This window comes from Protomyctophum bolini (assembly GCF_963924005.1).
Source record: "Protomyctophum bolini genome assembly, chromosome: 4".
NCBI lineage: Eukaryota > Metazoa > Chordata > Actinopteri > Myctophiformes > Myctophidae > Protomyctophum > Protomyctophum bolini.
In genome coordinates this window covers 24,004,059-24,027,831 of record NC_137865.1, presented here as the reverse complement: position 1 = coordinate 24,027,831, position 23,773 = coordinate 24,004,059, and the positions used below count along the sequence as shown (strand labels likewise).

Below are 23,773 nucleotides of genomic sequence, written 5' to 3'. Positions count from 1 at the left end.
CAAATTCCTAGACTGATTCTTCTGGATCCCTTCCAAGTGATCACATCTTCTTTGCACGTGTAAGAAATGGCACCATGGTGTGGTAGTGTTTATGTAGGGTATGATTTCCCCACCAGTGCTTTGCACACAAGCAAACAGCTGCTCCACACACGCTTAAAGCACACACATCTGTCAGGAGGGACCCCACCGTATTCTCTGCCCAGCAAATTAACCTAATTGGCATCCACAGTATAATCGTAATCTCTCGCTTTCCATGCCAATTAAATACATATGGACACAGACACATCTGTATTTGTATTAGTGGCTGTTCCATATCGTGAGGTGGCATGTAGCGTGGTTAAAGGACTGTGTGGATGTCTCCGAATTAAACAGAAAAGATGGATACTGGCGTCAAAAGGAACCAACGCCTGGTTTATTGGTTTGTTTCACACACATTAACATACATTATCTTTTCAGCGGAGGGTGTCATCTTTCCATTTTAAATAAGTTAGGGCATATTAACATGAACAATGAACACATAATTTGAAAGAATGCATACAAATTGTTTCCGTTTTAAATCCAGCAGAATGCATATCCTAGAAGCACAACAAGTGTGGGAATATCCCCACGTGTCCAATCCCCCGCCAGTAATTTATGCCTCAGACCAGCGATTCTCAACCTGTGGGCCAGGGCCCACTGGTGGGCCGCGAGGATATTGCAGCTGGACGGCTGCAGTGTTAAGTGGTCAGATGGGTGGGCCGCAAACATGGACCATGATCTAGAACATGGTTGAGAACCGCTGGCTTTTTGACAAATATACACAACAAAGTGTTTACAGTGGCGTCTGGGATGTGAACTCAGTGACATAAAGCAGGATTTAAAATTAGGACTCCTGAACAGTAATAAGTACTTTATATGTATATATATATTTACAAACATTGGTGTGTTAGAATAGCTGTCATTACAAATGGACACGTATCCCACTACGTGGGCAACACCCTGCTATGCTAGAGGGAAGTGGTATATGACAGGGCGTGGGAAACACCCTGATACACCACTTCCCTCTTGGTAACATTTGGCCAGCGCATGACTCCTACACAGACAAATCTGGAGCGTTACTTTAACTCTGACTCATTCACAGTTGAGATAACACTCTAGACCTCCAGCACTCTAGTAGCAGTTTGATTGAACACCTCCATCACAAAGCATGCAGATTATATTTCAAAAGCAAACGGTGTACAGTGTGTACAGTACTTACAGTATGCACAAGGTAGCCAGCTAACCTTTAATTAAGGTTAAGCTATATTTCCTCTGCATTGACCCATGGTAACTACGTACAGTAGCAGCAGTGAGCAGAGAGCACAGTGCAGCCCCCGGGGGACCAACTCCAGTTGTAATGCCAGTAACTCGCTCAGAGCTCTGGCAGGAGTACTACAACTACAGTACGTATCCAAACAAAGTTAATAGTTGACATGAATGATTATCAACCGTGTGAAGACCTCTGCTAGTGCAAGCATGAAATGGGCTTCATGATGGAGGTGTTTCACATATTCTTTCTCGCAGCACTGTTCTCTAGTGATCTCTCTCTCTCTCACTCTCACTCTATCCCACTCTTTCCCCATTTCCCTTTCAAGCCAGGGCCATGTGCTCTGGGTGCTCCAGGTTGGCGCGGAACTTGTCAAGGAAGCGCGACGCCAGCGCGTCGTCCACCAGCCGCCCGTCGCTGGACAGGGTGACGGTCATCAGCTGCTGTGAGCACACGCTCTGGCTGTCTGAGGACAGCCGCAACGCGGCCCGGGACGCACCCACGGCCAGGATGCACGCCTGGGGGGGGTTGATCACCGCGCTGAAGCCGCTGATGCCAAACATCCCCAAGTTAGATATACTGCCGCACCGTGGGGGGGGGGGGGGGGGGTGGAAAGAGCACGGAAGGAAGAAGAAATAACAGGGATGACATCATTAGTCAAGCCCAGCAGTAGAGGACATGCATAAAACTAAGCAAGGAGACGTACAGTACTAGTGATGCTGTATCCATCTGTAATAATGAGACACTAATTTATAGAGCGGGGGGGGGGGGACATTACTGAAGGATAGAGAGATGTGGAGTAGAAGCAACATAACTAAAAGGCTGCTATGTCTACAAAGAAAAAGCCTAGTGAATACAGTGTGTAAATTAAAGACAGTGTACTGACGTGTTCACATTAACACAGCTTCAGTAAATCAGACTCCCAATCTCTGTGTTTTGTGAGTGATAATGACCTGGGGGCAGTGCCTTAATGAGAATGTTAGCCCAAGAGGATCATGAAGAGGGGAAAGAGAAATGATAGGAAAAAAGGATGAACGCGTACATCCCCAAGAAGACAAAGGAATTCGCCGTCCTCCTCCCGACACAAAAACCTGATTTATGTCTAAATGACACCATTAATTCTAATGAGTTGAGAAAGGCCTCCCTTTCACTCTGCTGCAATGGATGGCATGGTAATTGATGGTCTTCGTCACAGCCGAGAACATATGCATGCGTCCATGAAATGTTGAATATGCATTATAAATAGACTTATCTGCGAGGTTGGATTTATAACTCCTAATGGCGTCGTTTATGACTGCCCTCTTATCAGGAGCGCACTTAGCTTCACAGGAAATTATATAGTAAGCTTGTGAAACCGGATTAAAGATGCTAAAGAGAGAATATTCCCTATGCAATTTTTTTGTCATTGGAGAATGAAAAGCAAAAATGCATTTGGAATGGGCATGATACTGCATTCCCAGAGGCCTGATGTCACTAACGGTGAAGTGAAGCTTACCTGAATGAGCCTCCCTGGTATTCCTCAGGTAATAGCTTCCCATCTCTGGCCTTCTGGGCCAATGCCTGTAAAGCAGAGATGATAAGTCACTATGAGTCACTCTGAGGTCCATGCTAGAGAATTGGAGCTTGAACAACAGTGGTTGTACAGTTACTGCAGGTCAGTGAAAGATGACGCAGACACGTCACACTGTATATGCTGGTAACTTGTTTGTTTGCTTGACTACAAATGCCAACAATGCTGTTCAGTTGGCACATTGATTTCATAGAAACAAAGATGAGATGAGATGAGATGAGATGAGATATACTTTATTAATCCCTGAGGGGAAATTGAAGCGTTACAACAGCATAATGTGACGCATAAAAAGCTAAAACAACTGGACAGACAGAAGAACACAAAACAGACACAAATGGACAAGATTAATGGTATTCTGTAATGGTTACTTGGAAGCAAAAATGTTTGATGATCTAACTGCTCTCGACTTAATTTTCCATTTATCCTGTCATTTGTTGACTAGGGTTCATGCTGTTTACGTCACACTTGCAAAGGCTTGTGAAGATGAACGGAATATCGAAAATCAGTTTAAATGTGATATATACAGTACCATGAGAAACGTATATGTTGTAATAAAATACAAGCCTAAAGACAACAGAGTGAACAACATGAGAGATTCCAATGAATACTGTTGCTGTACTATTCATTTTCAAGCATATCAATGTAAAGTGCTTTTCTTTAATTCTCCCTTTTTTATCCCACGATTTTGCAACCTATTTTTGAGGGTACCTACCCTAGGGTAAAGTGGTCAGGAGGTGCACGCACATCCCGGGTTAATTCAACGGGTGCTCGAACAAAAAAGAACAGACTGAAAAAGGAAGAATAAGTATGCACACCGTTTTGAATGCTCCCCAAAAACCTTATTTACCAAGGCGGGGTAAAAACACAACGTTTCGGCCTCTGGCCTTCGTCAAAACGGTGTGCAGACTTATTCTTCCTTTTTCTACCTACCCTAGGGGACACGGGAGAACATGCAAACTCCACACAGAAAGGCCCTTTCGCCTCGGGTATGGGCACTGTATGAACACGCCCCCAGCGCCCACAGCGTCCCCACTCCCAGCGGCAAAATGGGCTCCAGATCAATTCTGTGATTTCTCCTGTGTAACAGCATTCATACCAAATCTGGACAGTACGCTAGTCACCCTGGACGTCTGTCAATAACCTCTTGGACCGCAGCTTCCACATTATGGTTTGTGTGGGGGTGAATAGAAGATCAACAAAAAAGATTTAAAAAAAAATAAGAAGCGGTTGAAGTACACAGCCAACTCAGGACCGTTTCATTAAGTCTAGAGGGTTTAAGTGGTTAAAATGTGATTGGCTATAGGGGTGAATTTTCTTTTCCAAGTAAAGGATTACATGCCGGCCTGACACTAAGCCCAGACAGAGATTGGATCTATCAGACAGTGCTATTCATCAAATAAAATTGTAGTTGACACGACTCCAGTTGATTTTCTGACGCATCGGCTCTTTATGAGAAAACCAAAACTACTTCTATAAATCACTTGCAGTATCTGAATCAATATGCCACTGGCGCATAGAATAATGAACTTCACACATCTTTCCTAATTTCCAAGAGTGCAAAATGTAGTTATTGCCTCATGCATGTATAGTGTGCATTCAAGTGGAATTTTAAGTTCAAGGTTAATGTGTTAAGAAGTGCTGCTATAAAACCTTGCCGCTGTCGGGGGAGGGGGGGCCTTATAAGTCCAATGTGGTTACTTTTCAGGACATGGAGTAGTTAAATATTTATAAAACCCACAGACCCACTTTCAAAATCTTCCAGAAATATGCACAGCAATGCATCACATCGGGACAAGGTGATATCCTAATTTCACTACTTTTGCACGACACTCTGGTACGACGAATTAGGGCATATGGAGAATGGAGATGCAAGTTTTCTGCCCAACAGCAACGATATGATAAAATGATGGAGACAGTATGCATAGTAGGCGCTAGGCGGGCATATTGAAGATAAGCCCGCCAAGTAGAAAAACCAATCCATCTACCCGTGGCTGGCAAAGTTAACAGTGAGCATTCAAAGCTTCAGCTACACGGCATGTTGTTTTCAATTACAGAGTGATAAGTAAAACTTGCGTTAACTGTAAGCTTGCAGCATAATTCCCCTCGAGGCTCTGCATGGCAAGTCACTTTGAAGGCTTAAGCGGGCAGGGATCTCGGCACAGGCTTCTATCACATGTGTTGAATGCGTACCTGTGTGTGTGACCTTCAAGACGTCCTAATATTGTCAGGAAGCAGTAAGAGGCTTAGTTAAAAGTGGACCACAACTAATTTACTGCATGGTAACGGGATACCAAAAGGTGACATGAAAACACTGTAGACGGGGACTGCCCATAAATCAGACATCCCGTTAGTCAGACCTGCGTGGCCGGTTAAGACTCACCCGTGCTGCGGGTTAAAAATCACCCGTGGCTCCCTGTGAGGTTAGGTTAGGGTTTGGGATAGTGTTAGTAATGGTCTGACTAACAGGAGGTCGGACCAATGACTACTAAGTGACCGGTCAGAGACATGACAGCATCATTGCATCATTACGTACTGTAATGATGCAGGGAAGGTCCATTATATTTTGGTATTTTTTAAAATAGACTAATGTATGACCACTGTACAGTAGATGCTCTGACGGATGAGAAGAAAAAATAAAACCAAAAGGAACTATTTTGAGTATTCGCCACAATGCTCGTCTGTGTGTTCTGAGTGACTACTGGTAGCTTAGACTTTATCGTCCCAAGGGGAAATTTGTCATAGACACAGAACTGCTCAGCTCAATGCAATGAAAATACAATGACAACATCATGCAGTACAACACAGACTGCCAACAAACTGCACACAACCCATTGAAAAACACTGAAAGGATAATCTGCAGTTGCACACCAACCTCTCTGGAAATGTCATATCATTGATGACTGATACAGTACCAAGTGAGACAGACAGTGTGACCGGGCTTAATCAAGATTCAATCCTGTATCTGTTATAAATGCTGGAGAAGGGAAAAATAAATAAGTAAGTAAACTTAATATCATATATCTAAATAAAATCCAATTTAAATGGAAAGGTTTTTTGGATGGGCAATACCCACAAATTGCAGGCTGTACAGAGTACAGCTGAAGTAGACAGAAAGGGGACAAAATATCTGTGTTGTACAAGAAGGAAATGAGTGCGGATTAACAACCGACACTGCACATACTGTACACGAATGACAGCACTAGCCACACATCCAACCTTCTTGCTTCGTGCTTTTCCATCAAACTTTCGAAAATAGGAAGCAAGTAAGTAATTCGAAAAAAGAAAAGCGTATTTTTCTTGTTTCCATCCATTGATAAAATGCGCTTCTTGGGAGATATTAAATAAGCAGTAGGTGGCGCTATTTTGCCAGTCAACTGAGACGTGCAGATTATCTGACATTTATTTTACCGTTTGATGTTCTACTACCCGATCTGAAATCTGATAGCATCTGCATCACACACTACAGGATAATCTTACAAGATTATTTTATAATAATCTGGATTACTGGCTGGTACGGAAACTGTACAGCCAGAGAAAAGACAAATCTACAATGGTGGTGGTGCAGTCGGTAGAGCGCATAATGGGAGGGCTCCCCTCGCTCCAGAACTGTACAAGAAGTGGGTAGTCAAAGTTCAGCAGCGCATCATCAAGGACAGGCACCGCCACCAACCCATCCACAAACTGTTAATATACACCTACAACGCCTACGGCCAGGTAAGGAGGCCTACCGTAGTATCAAGGGTAAGACCACCATGTTTATGAACAGCTTCCACCCATCTACCATCAGACTGTTGAACAAGGCATGACGCCACCTGTCATCTGGCTGGTCTTGGACTTTTGCTTTTCCTCATGAAGCTTACTGGATTATACCAGTGAAAGTGACATTTTGTTTAAATAATGGTATACTAGAAGGACCATCAACCAGGTATGCCGGTCCGGTGCATCACAGGAGAAGGACCAGTGGCGTTTTTCAGGAATTACATTTTGGGCAGGCAAGATGTGTTAATTGTCGTCCCCCCACGCACAATCAGTAGCACTAAAGGTTTTCAAAGAGATATACCTGCCAGACAGTAGGATAAAGGCATGCATTTGCATTCGAATGGGTGATTGAGGGTCGTGCTCTATATGCGCAACGGCCAATCCGCTGTCCACTAATAGTTCTCAGGTCTTGTTTTTGTCCTAGTGTATGGATTTTGGCCAGGCAGAAAATGGATTTGGACAGAGTCCACAGTTCTGGACACGCACGCACACGAGTGCACGCACACGCACACACACACACACACACACACACAGTCACACACACAGTCACAGTCTAGCCTCCCACCGAGGCATGACATGAAAACGTATCCACAGTTTTCTTTGCTTCAGCCTTGTAATTATACAAGACTACAGTTTATTTCTGACCTTGGCATTGTTCGAGATCTCCTGAACCCCTTTGTCTGCAGCATCCTTGATGATGGGAGTGATGAGGCCCTTCTCTGTTGCGACGGCGATGCTGATATGGATGGAATCAAGTGCTTGGGGGCCCTCCCCGGACCAGGTCACATTCACTTCCGGCATCTCCTAGGGTGAGATATCAAAGGTCAACCGTCAACAGTTAATGCCAGACATGAAGATTTAAAAGAAAAAGGCAGAGAAAAAATAACTGAAAAGCTAAAAGCAGAACCAAAGCTCTAATGCAGTTACATAATGCTGCAAAGTACAACCTAACCATGTCATTTCCTATGACCACTATCAGAAAATGCATCGGAGCCATGTCAGACACTCGTTTCGGGCACATGCTATAGATTATGGCTGATATGTCTTTGTCAGAGATCCAGTATTGCACGACAAGAAGGGGGCAGAAATAAGTGGTGGGCACTATATTGTCCCCGACATATTCTGCTGTGGCATCACTAGACTAGATGTAATAATTAAATAACCGGAGGGCCTTGTCCATCATTTATCTGTCTCGGCCTAAAACCAAAATACTCTTTTTGACAATGTGAGAAAGTTAGGACGTGAAATAGGCATGCACTTCATATTTCCGCTTCTCCCCCGTTGTCTTTCTGTAAGAGGTAAATCTGTGAAAATCTGTCTGCTATGGGAAGCAAGGCATTCGTTTCCTAAGAATTGCAAAAAGAAAAAAAGGATAGACTCAACTGCAGATCTAAGTGGATTGTTAGGGCTGTCTCACAGTGCCATGGCTTCTGCCACCAGTTGATAAATACACATGCATTTGAGAAGCGGGTGACAGCAGATTGGCTACAGGTGGTGTGACATTTTGTGATGGAATACTGCTGTTTGAAAAAAACACGTCTAAATCCTATTAGTTTCACTACAGGACCCTCCCTACAAGGACAGAAGGACATAAATGACCAGGACAGAATACCATAGGGAGATTATCAGATATAAATGTAAAGAAAGTTAGGGATGAGCAAATACTAATACTAATTATAAAGTATTTTGCAAACATAACCTTTTGGACTGAATACATTTCTAATGATGAAAAATCTTTGTGTTTATATTATGTATGTATATGTATATGTGCTATATTATGTTGAGATACTCAATTTGAATTTAGCACAAACAATAGATATACATTTGGCCCTGGTGCCATTTCCAAACCTGAGATTGCTGAAGTCAAAGACAGAGAGCAAAGTGGCCGTCCCACCCACCCACACACGTTTACATAACACACATTTTACTTACTTTAAGAGTAACAGCAGCTGCCTTGATGATGAAATCATTGACGGACACTTTGATCTGTTCTGGAAAGAAAAGGCAGACAAAGGTTGTGAATCTAATTAAAGATCTAATGTAGTTCCTGGTCCAGGGCTGATCCATTTGGTATGCTGTGATGGAAAGGAAAAGACATGACTGTATGTGAGTTTATATGTGACGAAATAGGATTATTTCCCTTTCCGGAAAACAGTCTGATGTGGGAAAAATGTAATTTCTAAATTAATAAATATCACCAGCACCCACCTGACCATGACAGACTATTGCAAATGAGCTGCCAACAGTGTTACAGTATTATTAAAGTTAGCTTCTTTCAGGATTACTTGGGCATTAAAGCCGGGTTTTCACGGTGGTGTCGTGCACTGAATATAGCAGAACTAAAAGGCTCACAACATGTTACAGCACGACACATTGTGAGGTTGTAGTACATCTGCTATTGTTGGTGCATAACACTAATACTACGGTAGGCCTAAGTAAAAAACAGGCTGGTTCCACACAAAGATGTTCGCCACAGTGCACTGGTTTTGTTAAAAGTAAATTAATCCGAAAAACTAGCATCATTTGTATTGTTGACCTATTTCTAAAATATTAGCGAAACTTTTGTTCAACTTTGACCCCTCTATCACATGGAACTAAAATAGTTCCATGTGTAGTACAATGTATAGGAAAAACACACAATGATTGCCAAAGTATCACATGATTGCCAAAGGCTATACTGCAGCTGTTTAGCTATGCCAGCCAGCCCTCAATACTGCCCACACCACACCACACCACCGCAACCGCAAGTAGTCTTGTTACTGAATTAGTGTGGGGAAAATTAGAACATTATAAAATGTGTAATTCTAGTCTCACTTAAAGTAAGCCATTTTTATGATGAAGAATTGTTTTCAACTAGCTACTTTTGGAAAGGCGAGTGAAATCGCTCTACTGCCAAACAAAGTGACAGCTAAAACAACCGGACAGACAATCCCTCATCACACAGTGAAATTCTCAGTGTAATTTAACTCAGAGAGTCTACTAAATGTACATTTTATACACTTTCAGAGTTAGAAATGGATAAATGAACACTGAGGTTTGTGCTGTGCACACATAGGTCAAAAGGCCTATAATGGTCGTCCGTCAACGAAGCAATCGAAACCATGGCTTGTCCACTTTTTATATACAGTATGCAGTAGTGCTACCCCTGTACAACGGGATGATACAATATCAACTCCTTCACCTCATATTCACCCTGTTTGTCTATGAAACTATTTAGTTGCCAACGTCTGCACTTTAAAAAATAAATATTAATATTGTCTTGGACCCTAGGAAAATAGCGGTCGTTTGAGCTATACTTTCTTTGTCTTCTTAATTAAGCTATCCTTCTTAATTAACAAAAACAAACTACCCTACAGAAAAGTCTTTCCCTTAGGTTCAAGTTGATGTTGTTTCAGAGTGCAGGCGAGTGCACTGGCGTGCTTGTGCAGCGCTGACACTTTTCATAATGTTTGGTTACACAAACTTTGCACAACAAGGCCAGAATCACCAAATTAAATATAAAGTGTATGGAAACCTAATAAAAGTTGCAGGATCAACAACAGGTAATTTCCTCTCTGCCACCTCAAAAATGCACCCAGAGAGGCAGTCACAGAGATTAATCAAAAGACGTAATATTATGCATTTGATAACATAGTGCACCAGTCTACAGCCTGGGAGCGTCTGTTGAGCAACATTCAATGTCATTTCCGGTTGGGACGTCATCCAAAGTGTTCCCCCCCTCCGTTTTAATGGATGGGATAAAACATCTTAAAACGTGAATAACTCTTAATCTAAATTAATGATTCCAATTCTAACCAAAGAAGAAGTTTTTGACGGCCCATCGCGGTCCTGTCGCTAGTCGCGTTACCTCATACCTCTGTTGGTTGCCGGTCCTCCAAAGGGTCTTTTGGTTACATGCTATTATATCTAGCACTATCCAAGATGGCGCCGTGGCACCTTGAAATGGGCTCTGAAGCTGCAAATCGCTGGGCGCACATTCATTTAATGGTTTCAAATGACGCTGGGCATTAATAGTGTTAACTTGGCATTTGCTGAATACTTTTGAAAAAATGATTGTGACAGTGAGTGTTTGAAACGTCAGGTAACTCATGCACATTGCGCTGCTGGCTTGTTAAGCAAGTAAACATTACGTTAATTTAATTAATGTCAGCTACAAGCACTGCATGTTACATGTATTGTTGACCATGTACTGTAATGTTACAGGCTTAGGTTTTCATAAGCAATAGCAAACTTATTAGATGAGATTGATTAATTAATATTGTTTAAAAAGAGTAATACATGAGCCCTCTAATTTAACCACTTTCAACTATTTTGGGCATGTCCTAATACAGTAGGCAACATTTTGTAAACATTTAGAAAATAAGAATTGCCAAAATTGCCAGAATCACCAGATCTACAAGAGCAATACATGCTGTGATGCAACATATTTTGAGTATAAAAATTCAAGAGGTTAAATGACTGAAACTCTTAACCTCTTCAGACTTTGTGGTGGCCAAAACCGTTCCCGTTTCCCTAAAATACCCATCCAACGGCCACTACATCGTTTTGGCTCTTACACAAGCAGCTGTGGATTTCTGAGCGGTTAGGCTAGTATTTACTGTAACTGGAAGGAACTGTGAAGTGAGAATGGGGAAGTACCAGAGCATAAAGCCAAGGAAATGAGGAAGACACTAACTGGCACACATGTAAATTACTAGACTTCACACCACACCTAGATATACTTTATATCTAGGTGTGGAAGGCATGGGGAGAGACATGTTTTGCACTCCGTCCATGTGTCTGTCCGTCCGTCCGTCCGTGTGTGTACAGCTAATCTCCGGCACCGTTAACCAGGTCAATACCAAACTTTGCACACACTCCCTAGATGCCAACGATGAACAAAATTTCCAGAACGGCCTGTTATAGCGCCACCAGGAGGCCGACTTTTGTAAAACACATTATTTGATATTGTCCAAAAATCCCGCAAAACATTTTTGGGTTCACTATTGGGTTCTTAGCTTACATAAGATGTAATTGATGAATTACCATGGTTTTGTTCTTGCTTACTGTAAATTGCTCTGGATTAAGAGGGTTTGCAAAAATGCCAAAATTGTTAAATTGAAAATTGTTGTCACAATTATCTACCTAAGTATAAAATTCATAAAAATGCCAGTAATTTGTCATATTTCATTTCCAATGCCAAAATCTGAATTAAATCGTTGATTGCAATTATTAGTGTGACAATTAGTCGTCAACTTAAACATGTAATCACGACAGCCATAGACAATACACAGAGCGTGCCAAGGTTGGCCTCCGGATGAATGCCAAGAAAACTGAAGTTATCACCTATAACATCCCATCAGAGCATCGACCTCTGACAACAACAGGAGGCACTGCTTTGAAGGAAGTCAAGGACTTGAAGTACCTGGGCTCATGGGTCAACTCAACCGAACAAGACCTGAAAGTGAGGAAGGCACTTGCATGGAGGGCCCTAAACGGCATGGCCAGTGTATGGAACTCCAACCTCCCCCGACAAATCAAACTCTGCTTCTTCCACGCAACGGTAGAGTCTGTTTTCCTATATGGCAGTGAATGCTGGACCTTGAAGCCAACCCTGCAGAAGTCTCTCGATGGGTGCTACACCAGAATGCTGCGTGCAGCACTCAACATCAATAAGAGCACACATGTTACCAACACAAATCTGTATGATGGAATGCCAAGGGTGACCCAGAAAATAGCAGCCAGTCGAATGAGACTAGCAGGACACTGCCAAAGACTGCCAGCCAGAAAACTAGTGCTGTGGGAACCAACACACGTGGATGTACTCAAGAACGACGCAGGAGCGCAAAGTACCAACGAACTGGCCAGATGTATGGAGAACCGGGATGACTGGAAACAACGATGGAGGGCTTGTCTGAGGATGACCTAGATAGACAGTACTGATGACTAGACGACTGATGTCATAGACTAGCAAAATTCAGTCTGAGATCCACGTGGAAGCCATGCCGTAATTAGTATCGTTTTATTACGTCATGGCACCTAGGGGAGCGAGCTGACAGATTATTTTTTGTTATAATGTTTTTATGTTGTGAGCTTGTAGATTGGCTATTTTTGCTGTGAGCCCCAGAGCAAAGCTGACTTGAACTCCAAGGCCATCCTCTCGGATTAGTGTAGCTTGGTTTGTGAATAGGGCTTAAGTGAAAAGAATGAATTGTAATTTCTCTATTTTTCACAAAATATCAGTCAAAACATCGGTAATCCACGGACTCGGAATCTCCCAAAATCCGGATCGGCATTTGACCCAAAAGTCGGACCTCATCGGCCTCTACTTCATAACCCTGAAACGGTCACTGTCGTTTAGCGGGCAACATTCCCCACTGTGCTGACTTAATCAATAGTGCAGAAAGGAGCATCCATTGGACACACTCTGAACCACAGCTAAATGATTACCTTGGCTGAGAAGACATGTACAATACGGTACCTAGAGTGAAACTATTTTCTCCTTAGTTTGTGGAATGAGTCATGTGAGAACCATAACATCTGCACCTTCCTGGAAAATAAATTCCCACCAAATATAGAGCGCTGTACGGCACGTGACTTGACCAACATTGCTTTTGTAGACGCCGCCATTCTGGCAGGTTAAGTTAAAACTCATTAACTGCCAGAGATTCTCTAGAACAGTCTGCACACACTGCCAGCATTTTACTAATCTTTTAAGACCCACAGAATATCTCATTCTATATGTAAACATCAAATATCTCAAAAGAAAGAGGAGAGTGTCTGCATTCATCGTGGGAAGTTACCCCCGTTGTCCTCTGATCCGGAAGCCATAGATTAACTCACAGGTTGCGGAAAAGCACCTTCTATCGCAAACACCAAATGATCATACTGTACATCAATGGCGGTCTGTGCATTGGATTTGAAATTATGTCTACATTTACACAGGGCGTAGATTGGTCATAAACACACACTTTGTGTATTGTAAAAAACCCTTTAGTCATATTCATAAACATACACTTTGTCTATTGTAAAAAACCTTTAGTCATATTCATAATTTAAAATTATGTCTATATTTCCACAGGGCGTAGATTGGTCATAAACACACATGTGTATTGTGAAAGAAAAACCTTTAGGCATATTCATCATTTTAATTTAGCCTCTCCCCCGTTTTCCGTTTTCATGGCACCTTCAATGACGGTTAATACTGACTTACTGTAAGTGAATGTAAATGTGTACAGTATGCGTATGTTTATCCCTTATGCATGAAATTGTGGTGCATCCATCCGTACAAAATCAGTACATACAAAAACTCCCACCAAGCAAAGATTCTTTTACCTTTTGCCAGATCCTTGCGGAGCTGCATGACAGCCCCCACGTCACAGTCAACAGTGGCGTAGGCGTGGGGGATGGTGGTCTTGGATTGGGTCAGCCTTTGGGCAATCACGCGGCGGATGTTAGAGGCTGGAATCTCTGTGAAAGTACCCTAAGAAGGGAAGAAGGGAGAGTAAATGGTGAGGATGGGGAGAAGGAGATAGTGAAGGTGGTAACGTTAATGATTATCGGCAGCGCCGTTGATGGGTTTGGAAGTTTGACACACAGCAGCAGGAACCGGCAAAGTGGGTGGTAATGGGCTATACAGGTCAGACCTCGTACTTTGATGGCATTTATTATCGGTCTGTGTGCTATATCCATTCTACACGGTACTCCACATAAAGGGGAATAGGGAGATAATTGGGTGACTCTTCTGGCATTTTGTTAGAGCATGTCTGCAACTCTGCCTGTAACTCAGAGAAAACACTACACTGCGTGTGCCAATTTACTGGCATTAAACAGAGGGCATCAGAGATACCTAAACATGTAAAAACACATAATGTAGCTACTGCAGGTGGTAAAGGGATAGTAGTCAGCTTATCCTCAAACTCATGTTATGGCTCAGTTGTTATCAATAACATAATTTATGGAATATATGTTTCACTCACACTTAGTAAGCGGATGGGGGGATCCTAACTGACACACTCATTACAAAGTAATGATTGGTTAGAATTGATTTATGGTTGGTTATTTATGGCATCTACAGTTTGGAATCGATAGTCCATATCTCAACCTGAACAGCTATTAGTGTATGAGGGGTTAAAAGTACACAGTCTTAAAAATAATCAATCTAGAAATCAATATGTGAAGCTAGACAATGACTTGCAAGGCTTAAGGAATCATGTTTGAACACACTAGAATGCTACAATTGGTACTGTATGGAACAGTCATCATACACAATACAGTAGCAAAGTTCACAGGACTATGGCAGCAGTGAAACAGGATGTCAGGATGTTCAAGGAATAAGCTCAGCTTACTGCACTACTCAAGGTAGTCAAGAGGGCATTGAAAAATATTTCTGTCTGGCAACTCGTACCAGTATCTGCTTGACTGAGCTTTAAAAACGTAACATCAGCAGGAGTGTGTATCAAACAATGATTCAGTATCTCGGAGGAAACTTGAGCAGCTCAAGTACAGCAGATAGTATTTCTCCTATTTTTTCTTTTGCTCAAAACAGGCATGTGCACTGGAAAGTGACACTGTCCCTGGAGTGGTGGAGAGCATGATACGCATCTTTGTACAAGCTCTGCTTGTCATTAAAATACTGACATGTGCACTGCAAATCAGTGAGTCATAAGGACCAATCCACAAGGCAACACTGCCATGAGGACCTGACCTCTCCTAAGCAAGTCGACGTAAGAGTCCGAGAGCTGAATACATTTACAATTAATTAGCTTCATCATCATATAAATTAATATGGTTATCAGATTAGTGGGGAGACAAAGGATGTGGAGAGAGAGAGATCAGCAATGAACCAAGAATGTATTAGTTTTGCTATGCACCTCAGGCAAAGAAATATTGTATACGTATGTCAGAAGTGGGGGATGGGAGCTGCGAAGAATAGTATGGAAACAGTATGAATCCTTGAGGGAGGCCCTTGTCTCCATCGTTCTCCTCAGATAAACCCACTCATACTAACCCCTGATCCACATAAATTCTTTAGATTATAAATTAATTAAATTTGTTAAGAGCAGTGTAACAACTCATAATGTAATAACGGCAAATAATGTAATAAAAACTCATAATGTAATAATCAGCTCATAATGTAATACATAATTAGGGCATAACGTTTTTTCTAACCACATAGTCGCTCATGTAAATGAAAAAAAAAGTTCATAATGTAATAAATCAGTATCATGGTAAGCATGTCAGTATCATAACAGTATCATGGTCAGCGGCGCCGTCAGGACGTAAAAAGTGCGGGGACAATATTATAATTATTTGGGGGGGTCACTGATGGCATAACGGTCACGGTTTGTCTTCGTGTAGAAGCATGCAGCTGCAGTGAAAACACAACAACGATTGCGCAACAAAATGGGAATGGTGATAAGAGACATCACCAGCGCCAGTTGGGAAAAATAAACAAATAAATCCCCATATAAAGTAATTCCCCAATAGTAGGGACATCCAGAACATTCTGACCCCCTCTCCACACAACAAAAATAGCATCTTGTGTGACACATCACACAAGATGTGCAATGTGTCACACATCACAGCACCGCATTGCGAGCATCGCATTTCCAGCGTGCAACACCCTCCCATGTATGTAGTATAGTGGGGCTTCAAAGCTTTCATGGCTTACCGGTGCTCCTGGCTTCCCAGGTATTGAGAGTGGGGGTATATTGGGTCTGCTTCCTGGGGGTGGTGGGGCAGCTGTCGGGGTGGGAACAGGACTCGGGGCAGCAGGGACTGGGGTGGCCACGGCTGGGGCTGCTGTGGGCGCTGGAGACATCTTCAACAGATTCAAGGCATCTCTGCGAGAGTGGGGGATACAATGACATTGGAGAGGACATTCAGCTAAGTACAAGGAGAATTAGGAATGAATCCACACATGCGATTTATAACTGTCTGCATATTTTTGTATGCGCCTCTTGTCCTGTAACTACAGTGATAGTATAGCATTTATATGTCGTTACATTATTGTCTTATGTCCTATATGGGTGTTTCGTAAGTATGAAATTATTTAATGTATGCCCTAAAATCCTAAATAAACATATATTTGTGCTGCGACTCAAACAGGGTGTAGCTCTTTCATGTGAAATAGCCAGAAAAGTCCCGACACCACTGTCTCCCACAGTCACAGCTGGACAACCATGTCCACACACACACACACACACACACACACACACACACACACACACACACACACACACACACACACACACACACACACACACACACACACACACACACACACACACACACACACACACACACACACACACACCTAGTCACACAATATGAATACTAATAAACCACTGACTCAGTGCTACATACACCTGTGTAGAAGATTACAGTACGCACAGAACATACTGACCTTAAGCCGATGTTATTCTATGTCTAAGGAAAGCATACATGGTGCACTTTCTGTCCCAGAGTAAACAGGATTTGTGACTGGGCCCATTGATTGATATCCGACATGTTGGGAGAAAAACTGAAATCTAAATGCACTTGGACCACTATAGCAGGAGAGGCTACCCAACATGCTATGAAAGTAAACACATGCATACAGGCCCCCACAAGTCTAGAAATATAAATATTACTAATTGGCATTTTATTTATATATTCCACCGCAAACATTTACAGAGGAAAACAAGAATGCACTCAGTGGAAAGAAATCTCTGAGAAGGTTTGGCCTGATGGTGGCGCTAGCAAAGCAAATAATTGCATGGCAATCTGGCTGTTACCATGACACATAATGTTAATCTCAAACAAAACAAACAAACAAAGCAACTAATTGGCAGAGTACGTTTGTACCTGAATACTTTCAACCTCAAATGTGAGCCATTTTGTGTATCGGGTATGTTCACACCGGACACAAATGGAATTTAAGGATGTTGATGTTGATGGTGGCCTGGGCCGTGGCTCAGCGGTCCAGGCACCTTGGCCGGTAGCCCGAGTCTGGCAGTGTGCCACGGGTTTGACTCCCGATCCAGATGGCCTTTACTGCATGTCACTCCCCCATCTCTCTCCCCCATTTTCTGTCAGCCTACTGTCTGTCTCTCTATAAAAAATATAAAATAAAGGCGAAAGCCGAAAAGAAAAGAAAACATGGCTGGGTTCATATAAGCCAGCACATGCATCAGCCTTGGAGTACACATCAAGGAGGAGCTCAAATGGGAGACACACACACACACACCACGCACGTGTAGAAAAAGGCTCAGCAGCGACTGTACTGGCTTCGTGGCCTGAAGAAGTTTGGAGTATAGGACACTGCATACTCAGGGTACTATAACAACTTAGTCCATCAGGCTGTGTTACGGCCTGGTATGGAAACAGTACTGTGCCTGAGAAAAGACAACCCTACAGTGAATAGTGTCATTGGCACAGCGCATCATGGGAGGCGAGCTCCCCGTGCTCCAAAACTGTACAAAAAGCAGTGTGTAGTCAAAGCCCAGCGCATCATCAAGGACAAGCACCACCCACAGACAGGCAAGGGGCAGTATGCAGTATCAAGAGCAGCACCACCAGGTTTATGAACAGCTTTCACTCGGCTGCTTCTAGCACCTTAACTAACGTCCATAAGTATATGATGCACAGTAATACATCTGCGTATATATCATATCTTATCTCAAGTACTGTGTAAATGTGTAGATTTATTTTTGTTAGTTTGTTAGTTTTCTTGTCTGATCTCCTTCCCACAATGCAGGAGCGACATGTGGATGTCATGCAGATCACAGACAAATGCTTCACCACAATGAGGAGCAGGATCAAACGAGCAAACAGGGGTAAAGCAGGGTTAAAGCTTATGAAATTGGAAATAATGTAACCAAACATAAACCTAAAAAATCATTAACTTCATCAATGAAAGAAACAAAAACCACTGGCGGGGAAAAGCGGGAAACCTGATCCACAATCAACTGCAGTTCACCAAATACCACCATTTGGAGTCGTTTCACCAGCCACATTTTGACAGTTCAAAGGCACACAGTCTGACACAGATGTCTTTGATGGGATAAAACAGACCGTACCAGATGGGCAGAAATAACAATCTCAATTTTAATGATAATATTTAGCCACTGATTGACTGGGCTCATGTCTCTGCATTGTATCTTTTGGCTGGAGTAGCTTCAAAAGGTGATATATGTTTTAAGGCAGAGCAAGCTACACAACTGTAGGTGAATTTATACAATAAAGATTGCTTTTTAGACTGGCTGCTTGACAAATCATCTACGTAGTGGTGCAGTGTTTACTAGAATGCCAAGCCGTTACTACTGATTGAAGAGAAATGGAGGAAGTTGTGATACCTTTACTATACTGCACTGCAGGTTGCAGAGAATTGTCAGAGAGGGATAACAGTAACAAGATGGAGCAGTAGACTGATATGCAGTATCAGGTGTGGTGGCTCAGAACTCTGTGGTTCCAGCTCAGCACACCGGGGGCCCCCCTTATATCCAACATACATCGAGCCTTTTGTCTAAACCAACTGCCCCCGACCTCACCAGGCAAAGTCTGGGCCCCACAGCGCTTTTCTCATCTTCCCTTCCTCCCTTTCTTTCATTGTTGGGTAATTATTTGTATGGGGACAATTTGGAATCCCCCCCCCCCCCCATCTCCCATCTATTCTTAAAGAAACGCATATCTGCTGAGTGCCAGACTGCCCTCAGAAGGCACGCTGGGACACTGGGACAGTATCTCCATGTCTGGCATATGGCGAGCAGGTACATGCCCGTGAAAAGGCTTGAATCACTTTGCACGGGAGGCCGAGCAACAAGAAAAGAGGTAAAAATGATTACACACACTGTGGAGTTTTTTTTAACAGATAGGTTTACATGTGAATTTACATATCAGCTGCTGCGACAACACCAGGACAAAGACAGAAACCAATTCAAACTGATCGAGGATACAACACGAAGATAATTGTTGACAAAATTACCACCTTTGTTTATTTATTAGGTTACAAACTTAAAGATGAAATCGTATTGTTCTTTTGTGAGGAAAAAATGACACAATACTTCCCTATGTGTTTGAATACTGCAGCTGGCCTGAGAGTTAGAATACTGAATACTGCTAGTACTACTGGCCTATGTAAAAACTGGGGAACAAGTAAACTTACAGACTGGAGTAGGAGGTTTTTTCAGCTCTTGACACACAGATCTCACTGGGAAGTTTGTCTACAATAGAACAATACTGTAGGTCACTGTGAAGCTTGTCTACAATAGAACAATACTGTAGGTTTGTATAATATAGTTTAAAATTAGAATATGTACACGATAAGGTTAGAGCCAGAATCCATTAGTATTTATGACATGGACCACTAGTGGTCAGTGGACCATATTGGTTGAGAAAACACTAGTGATAAAGCATTAGGAGTATTTAAGAGTCCTTGTAACTATAATTATTTATAGTTACTTATAAGCGGATTATAATGCAGTATGTTTTAGGGTTCATATTATTTGAAAATCCCTGAATAACATAGTTGTATACATGAACACTATCTTAACCCATTTAGACTGGGAATCCCTTTTGGGGTTGTTGCTACTGTATGTACAGTATTATAGCAACGCATTTTTAGTTTTTTTTGTAATTTTGTAATCAATAGTTTGTCAGGATTTAGAAGGCATTTTTAGAATCTGCTACAGGTCTAACTGGGTTAACTTGCTGAATAAAAAAATATTAAATGTTTCCCTCCCAGAGATGCCTGAAGGTCCTTGCTATTAAAGCTTTTCTTTAATGAACAAGTGAAGACAGTAAGTGTGTGTGTGTGTGTGTGTGTGTGTGCTCGCGCGTGTGTGTGTGTTTTGATGCCTCCTTCCAAGCTCAAAATGGCATATTTGTCAGTGTAAATACATACATACCACGCTCCCTAAACTACAGCTGGTACAAATACAAAGTACTTTAAATCAACCAGGTCTATGAAAACAAGCCCACGAGAAGCGACTAGGCTATATTATTACTTTCAACCTACAGTAGCCTACATGCATTCATTGCATTGGCTATTTGAAAATACCCAATCTACCAGTGAGTTGAGAGCTTGTAGATCTGCTAGTTTCAAAACAAATCTTGAAAAAACACAAATGTTGTATGGGGTCACTGGCACAAAATATTTTCAGAAGGGAGTCTGTGGACAAATATTAATTTGTGGGTCCTTGATATGAAAATGTCTGAGAGCCACTGGTTTAAACAACATTTGGAAGCAAGCCCAAATAAGCAACCACACTTTAAAATCAAGCAACTTCACAGAAAAACAAGCCTGAAGTCCGTTTATAATAAGCGGACATGGCAACACTGTGGCTGTTCTGTCCCATGGACCGTTCTGTCCTCACAGGAGACGTGTGCTTTTCACAGTCCCACCATTTGCAGGCCCACTGACAGAAAAGGCTCTGAAAGCCTGCATGGGAGGAGGTGACTGGAATATTAAAGAGTGGAGTGAGGCGCTTGTGCGCACGCGTGCGTGCGCGCACACTCACACACGGTAAAGCAAGTCTCAGACACATGTGCAGTTACTGCCACCTGGGATAGATTAGATAGAATTAGTGCCGTCCCCTCATCGATTAATCAATTAATCTGTACGTTTGGTGTCAGTCGACCAAGACCAAGACCCTGTTTTTGTACGCTTTTCCCCCCCATGCAAAGTTTTGTAAGCTCCCCCCCCCCATGCAAATCTCTTGTAAACTATAGATATAAGTAAGTAAGTAAGCAAGCCTATAATTCAACCAGTCTTTCTGCAAATAGCCAGTAGCAATAGTTGAATCAACATTAGACTGTTCAGTTCTCAACCTCACCAACCTGAAAAGGCTGGTCTCTGCTTGTCTAAACACAATTTAACAGATTTGCAGACTAAATAAACTATACATTTCTGTAGTTGAGGAGAGACAGACATAATAGCACAGAAGGAGTGGTCATGACTCATGACTGAGGTTAGCACTGAGCTAGCAGCACTGAGCTTTCTTTCACCCACGGAATACAGGTGAGAATATTTCAACATCAAAAAGTGAAGAGTTCTAACTCAGGCAAAGTGTCTACTTTTTTCTTTTTTTTTTTAAAGATGCAGGTAAACTAAGAGTATTATTTTTCATCTACCCAAGATGCCTTTAGAAGACAAACCCTGAAGTTTGCAGGAGGGTTTGACGATATCATTTAAGTACATTTTACCGCATGATGAATTTATCCGAGTGCCTTTTACCAATGACTTCCAACCCATTGCTGAACAGCATGTCAGTGTTGTATAGTCTACATTTAACTATACCTTCTGAATGCCTTTTTAGCCAAGTTAATTCGCTATATTGGGCAATAACACAGCCAGCATGAGGCTGAAAAATACAAATTAAGACAATCTACACAACATACAGTACATTGGACTCCTTAATCTAACAGTTTCATTTCTACAACCAACTGTTCCTCTATAAACACTGCGTTCCCCTGGCACATAGTATATAGCCTGTCTGTAAACTGCCTTCAGCAACGGGATGTGCCTTTAAATGGCTTTTGATGTTAACAGCTGATGACATAATAGACTCTAATAACGCTGTCGTGGGGAGACAATGAATGAATGTAGTCAGATTTAGACACATGTCCCTCCAAGGCAGACGTACAGTAGCATACATTATTTTTTCATCCTTTATTCAGCCAAACTATACTGTATATGTAAGCTTACACATGTAGTGTACACAACTGATTGTGTATGCTCAAGTAATTCAGAGGGTAGTGGGTACACCATATGGCAGATTATTTTATGTCGGTATTAGAAATACTACATCAAATATGCATTGTTAATTTACAACCTGATCTACCACAAGATCCTTCAACATAGGGGGTCCTCAGAGTTACACGGGTCCACCAAATGTGTGTGCAATAATTAATAATAATAATAAATGTCTACAAATACACATACACATGAATTCAACATATTAACCCATTCAGGGCGGGAACCCCTTTTGGTGTTTAAAGCATTATTTTATACTTTAGCTATTGAAAATCAGCAGCTCTACAAGCTCATAGCGCGGCATCGAGTGCCACGCTACAAGCTTGTAGATTTGCTATTTTTGAAAAATCGTGAAATGTGGCGCAAATCTTTATTTACATTTTCAGATGGGGGTCGGCAAATACAGATAATTCCCACTGATCTGATATGAAGTTGCTTGCTATGCACGGTCCATACTTGGAGTGACTGACTCAATAGGTCACACAATCACGTAATCCATTCTATTAGGCTTTTGGCGACACCCCAATTAGATCTGTCGTTTGTGGTTCCCAAACTTCAGTTCAAAGCAAAATCACAGACGTACCACTCCAAAACAAATGCTGCAGGGTCCCAACACTGAGAAACAATAAATACATTCAATCAAAAAAATGTGTTTACCGATGGATTTAGAGGAATGGTTATTGTGAAGAATAAACCAGTAAAAGATTATATCAAAAATAGCGTTGGTTTAATTGAGTACTTTCACAGTACTAGTCATAAAACAAATACTAGTAAGTATAGTGTGGGTTTTCAGAACCTTGCCTGTCTCATTGAAGGGTAAAAGGAGCGCTAACAGAGACTGAGCCACATAGCTGAGCGTTGTTAGTAGACACCTGTGTTTGTCAAGGTCAAACATGCCATGGAAAATAACGTCCGGCCTAATCTCACAGGCTGATACCTTTCACCATCCCCCATCCCTCTCTTTCTCCTCTTGTTGTGCATTTCATAAAGCGCAGCATGCATGAACTTTTACCAAGTTGTTGCCCACTATAAAAACCAACAGAAGTATAAAATCTGATATTTTCTTCCACAGCTATGTCTTGGGATGTCTGGGTAGAGGTAAAACACTCGCCTGCGACTGTGGGAGGCCAGGTTTAATTCCACAAAGCGCTGCCTCTGGCTTGGCCGGGCATGACAAGGGACACAATTAACAGTTGTCGCTGCACTATAGTGACCGCTGCTGGTTGGTTTGAAAGACTTCTTCAGGTGGGAGCAGGTCTGGGCAAGAGAAAGTTGCTCAGATGCCAATAAACACAATTTTTTAAATATAAAAATATAAATACATTCCGAGGCAAAGAAAAGCTAGGCAGACTTTGACTGACTAACTGCTGAAACGCATTCAATATTGCCTTGAAACTGAAATAATGATGGGTAGCTACTAGCTAATGCATGTTCAATATAATGC

The 23,773-nt window shown here is 42.0% G+C and overlaps 1 protein-coding gene across 1 annotated transcript in view; it reads right to left on the bottom strand.

Annotated features, from left to right (window-relative positions):
- Positions 1 to 382: 382 nt before the first annotated feature.
- Positions 383 to 23,773, bottom strand: part of pdhx (pyruvate dehydrogenase complex component X) — a 43,664-nt gene continuing 20,273 nt past the window's right edge. Inside the window, exons 6-11 of the mRNA XM_080761686.1 lie at positions 16,267 to 16,438; positions 13,929 to 14,076; positions 8,547 to 8,605; positions 7,260 to 7,418; positions 2,781 to 2,845; positions 383 to 1,864 (exon numbers count right to left, since the gene is read on the bottom strand). Coding sequence (XP_080617812.1) covers positions 1,609 to 1,864; positions 2,781 to 2,845; positions 7,260 to 7,418; positions 8,547 to 8,605; positions 13,929 to 14,076; positions 16,267 to 16,438 — 859 coding nt within the window. The 3' untranslated portion in view covers positions 383 to 1,608. The remainder of the gene's footprint in view (positions 1,865 to 2,780; positions 2,846 to 7,259; positions 7,419 to 8,546; positions 8,606 to 13,928; positions 14,077 to 16,266; positions 16,439 to 23,773) is intronic.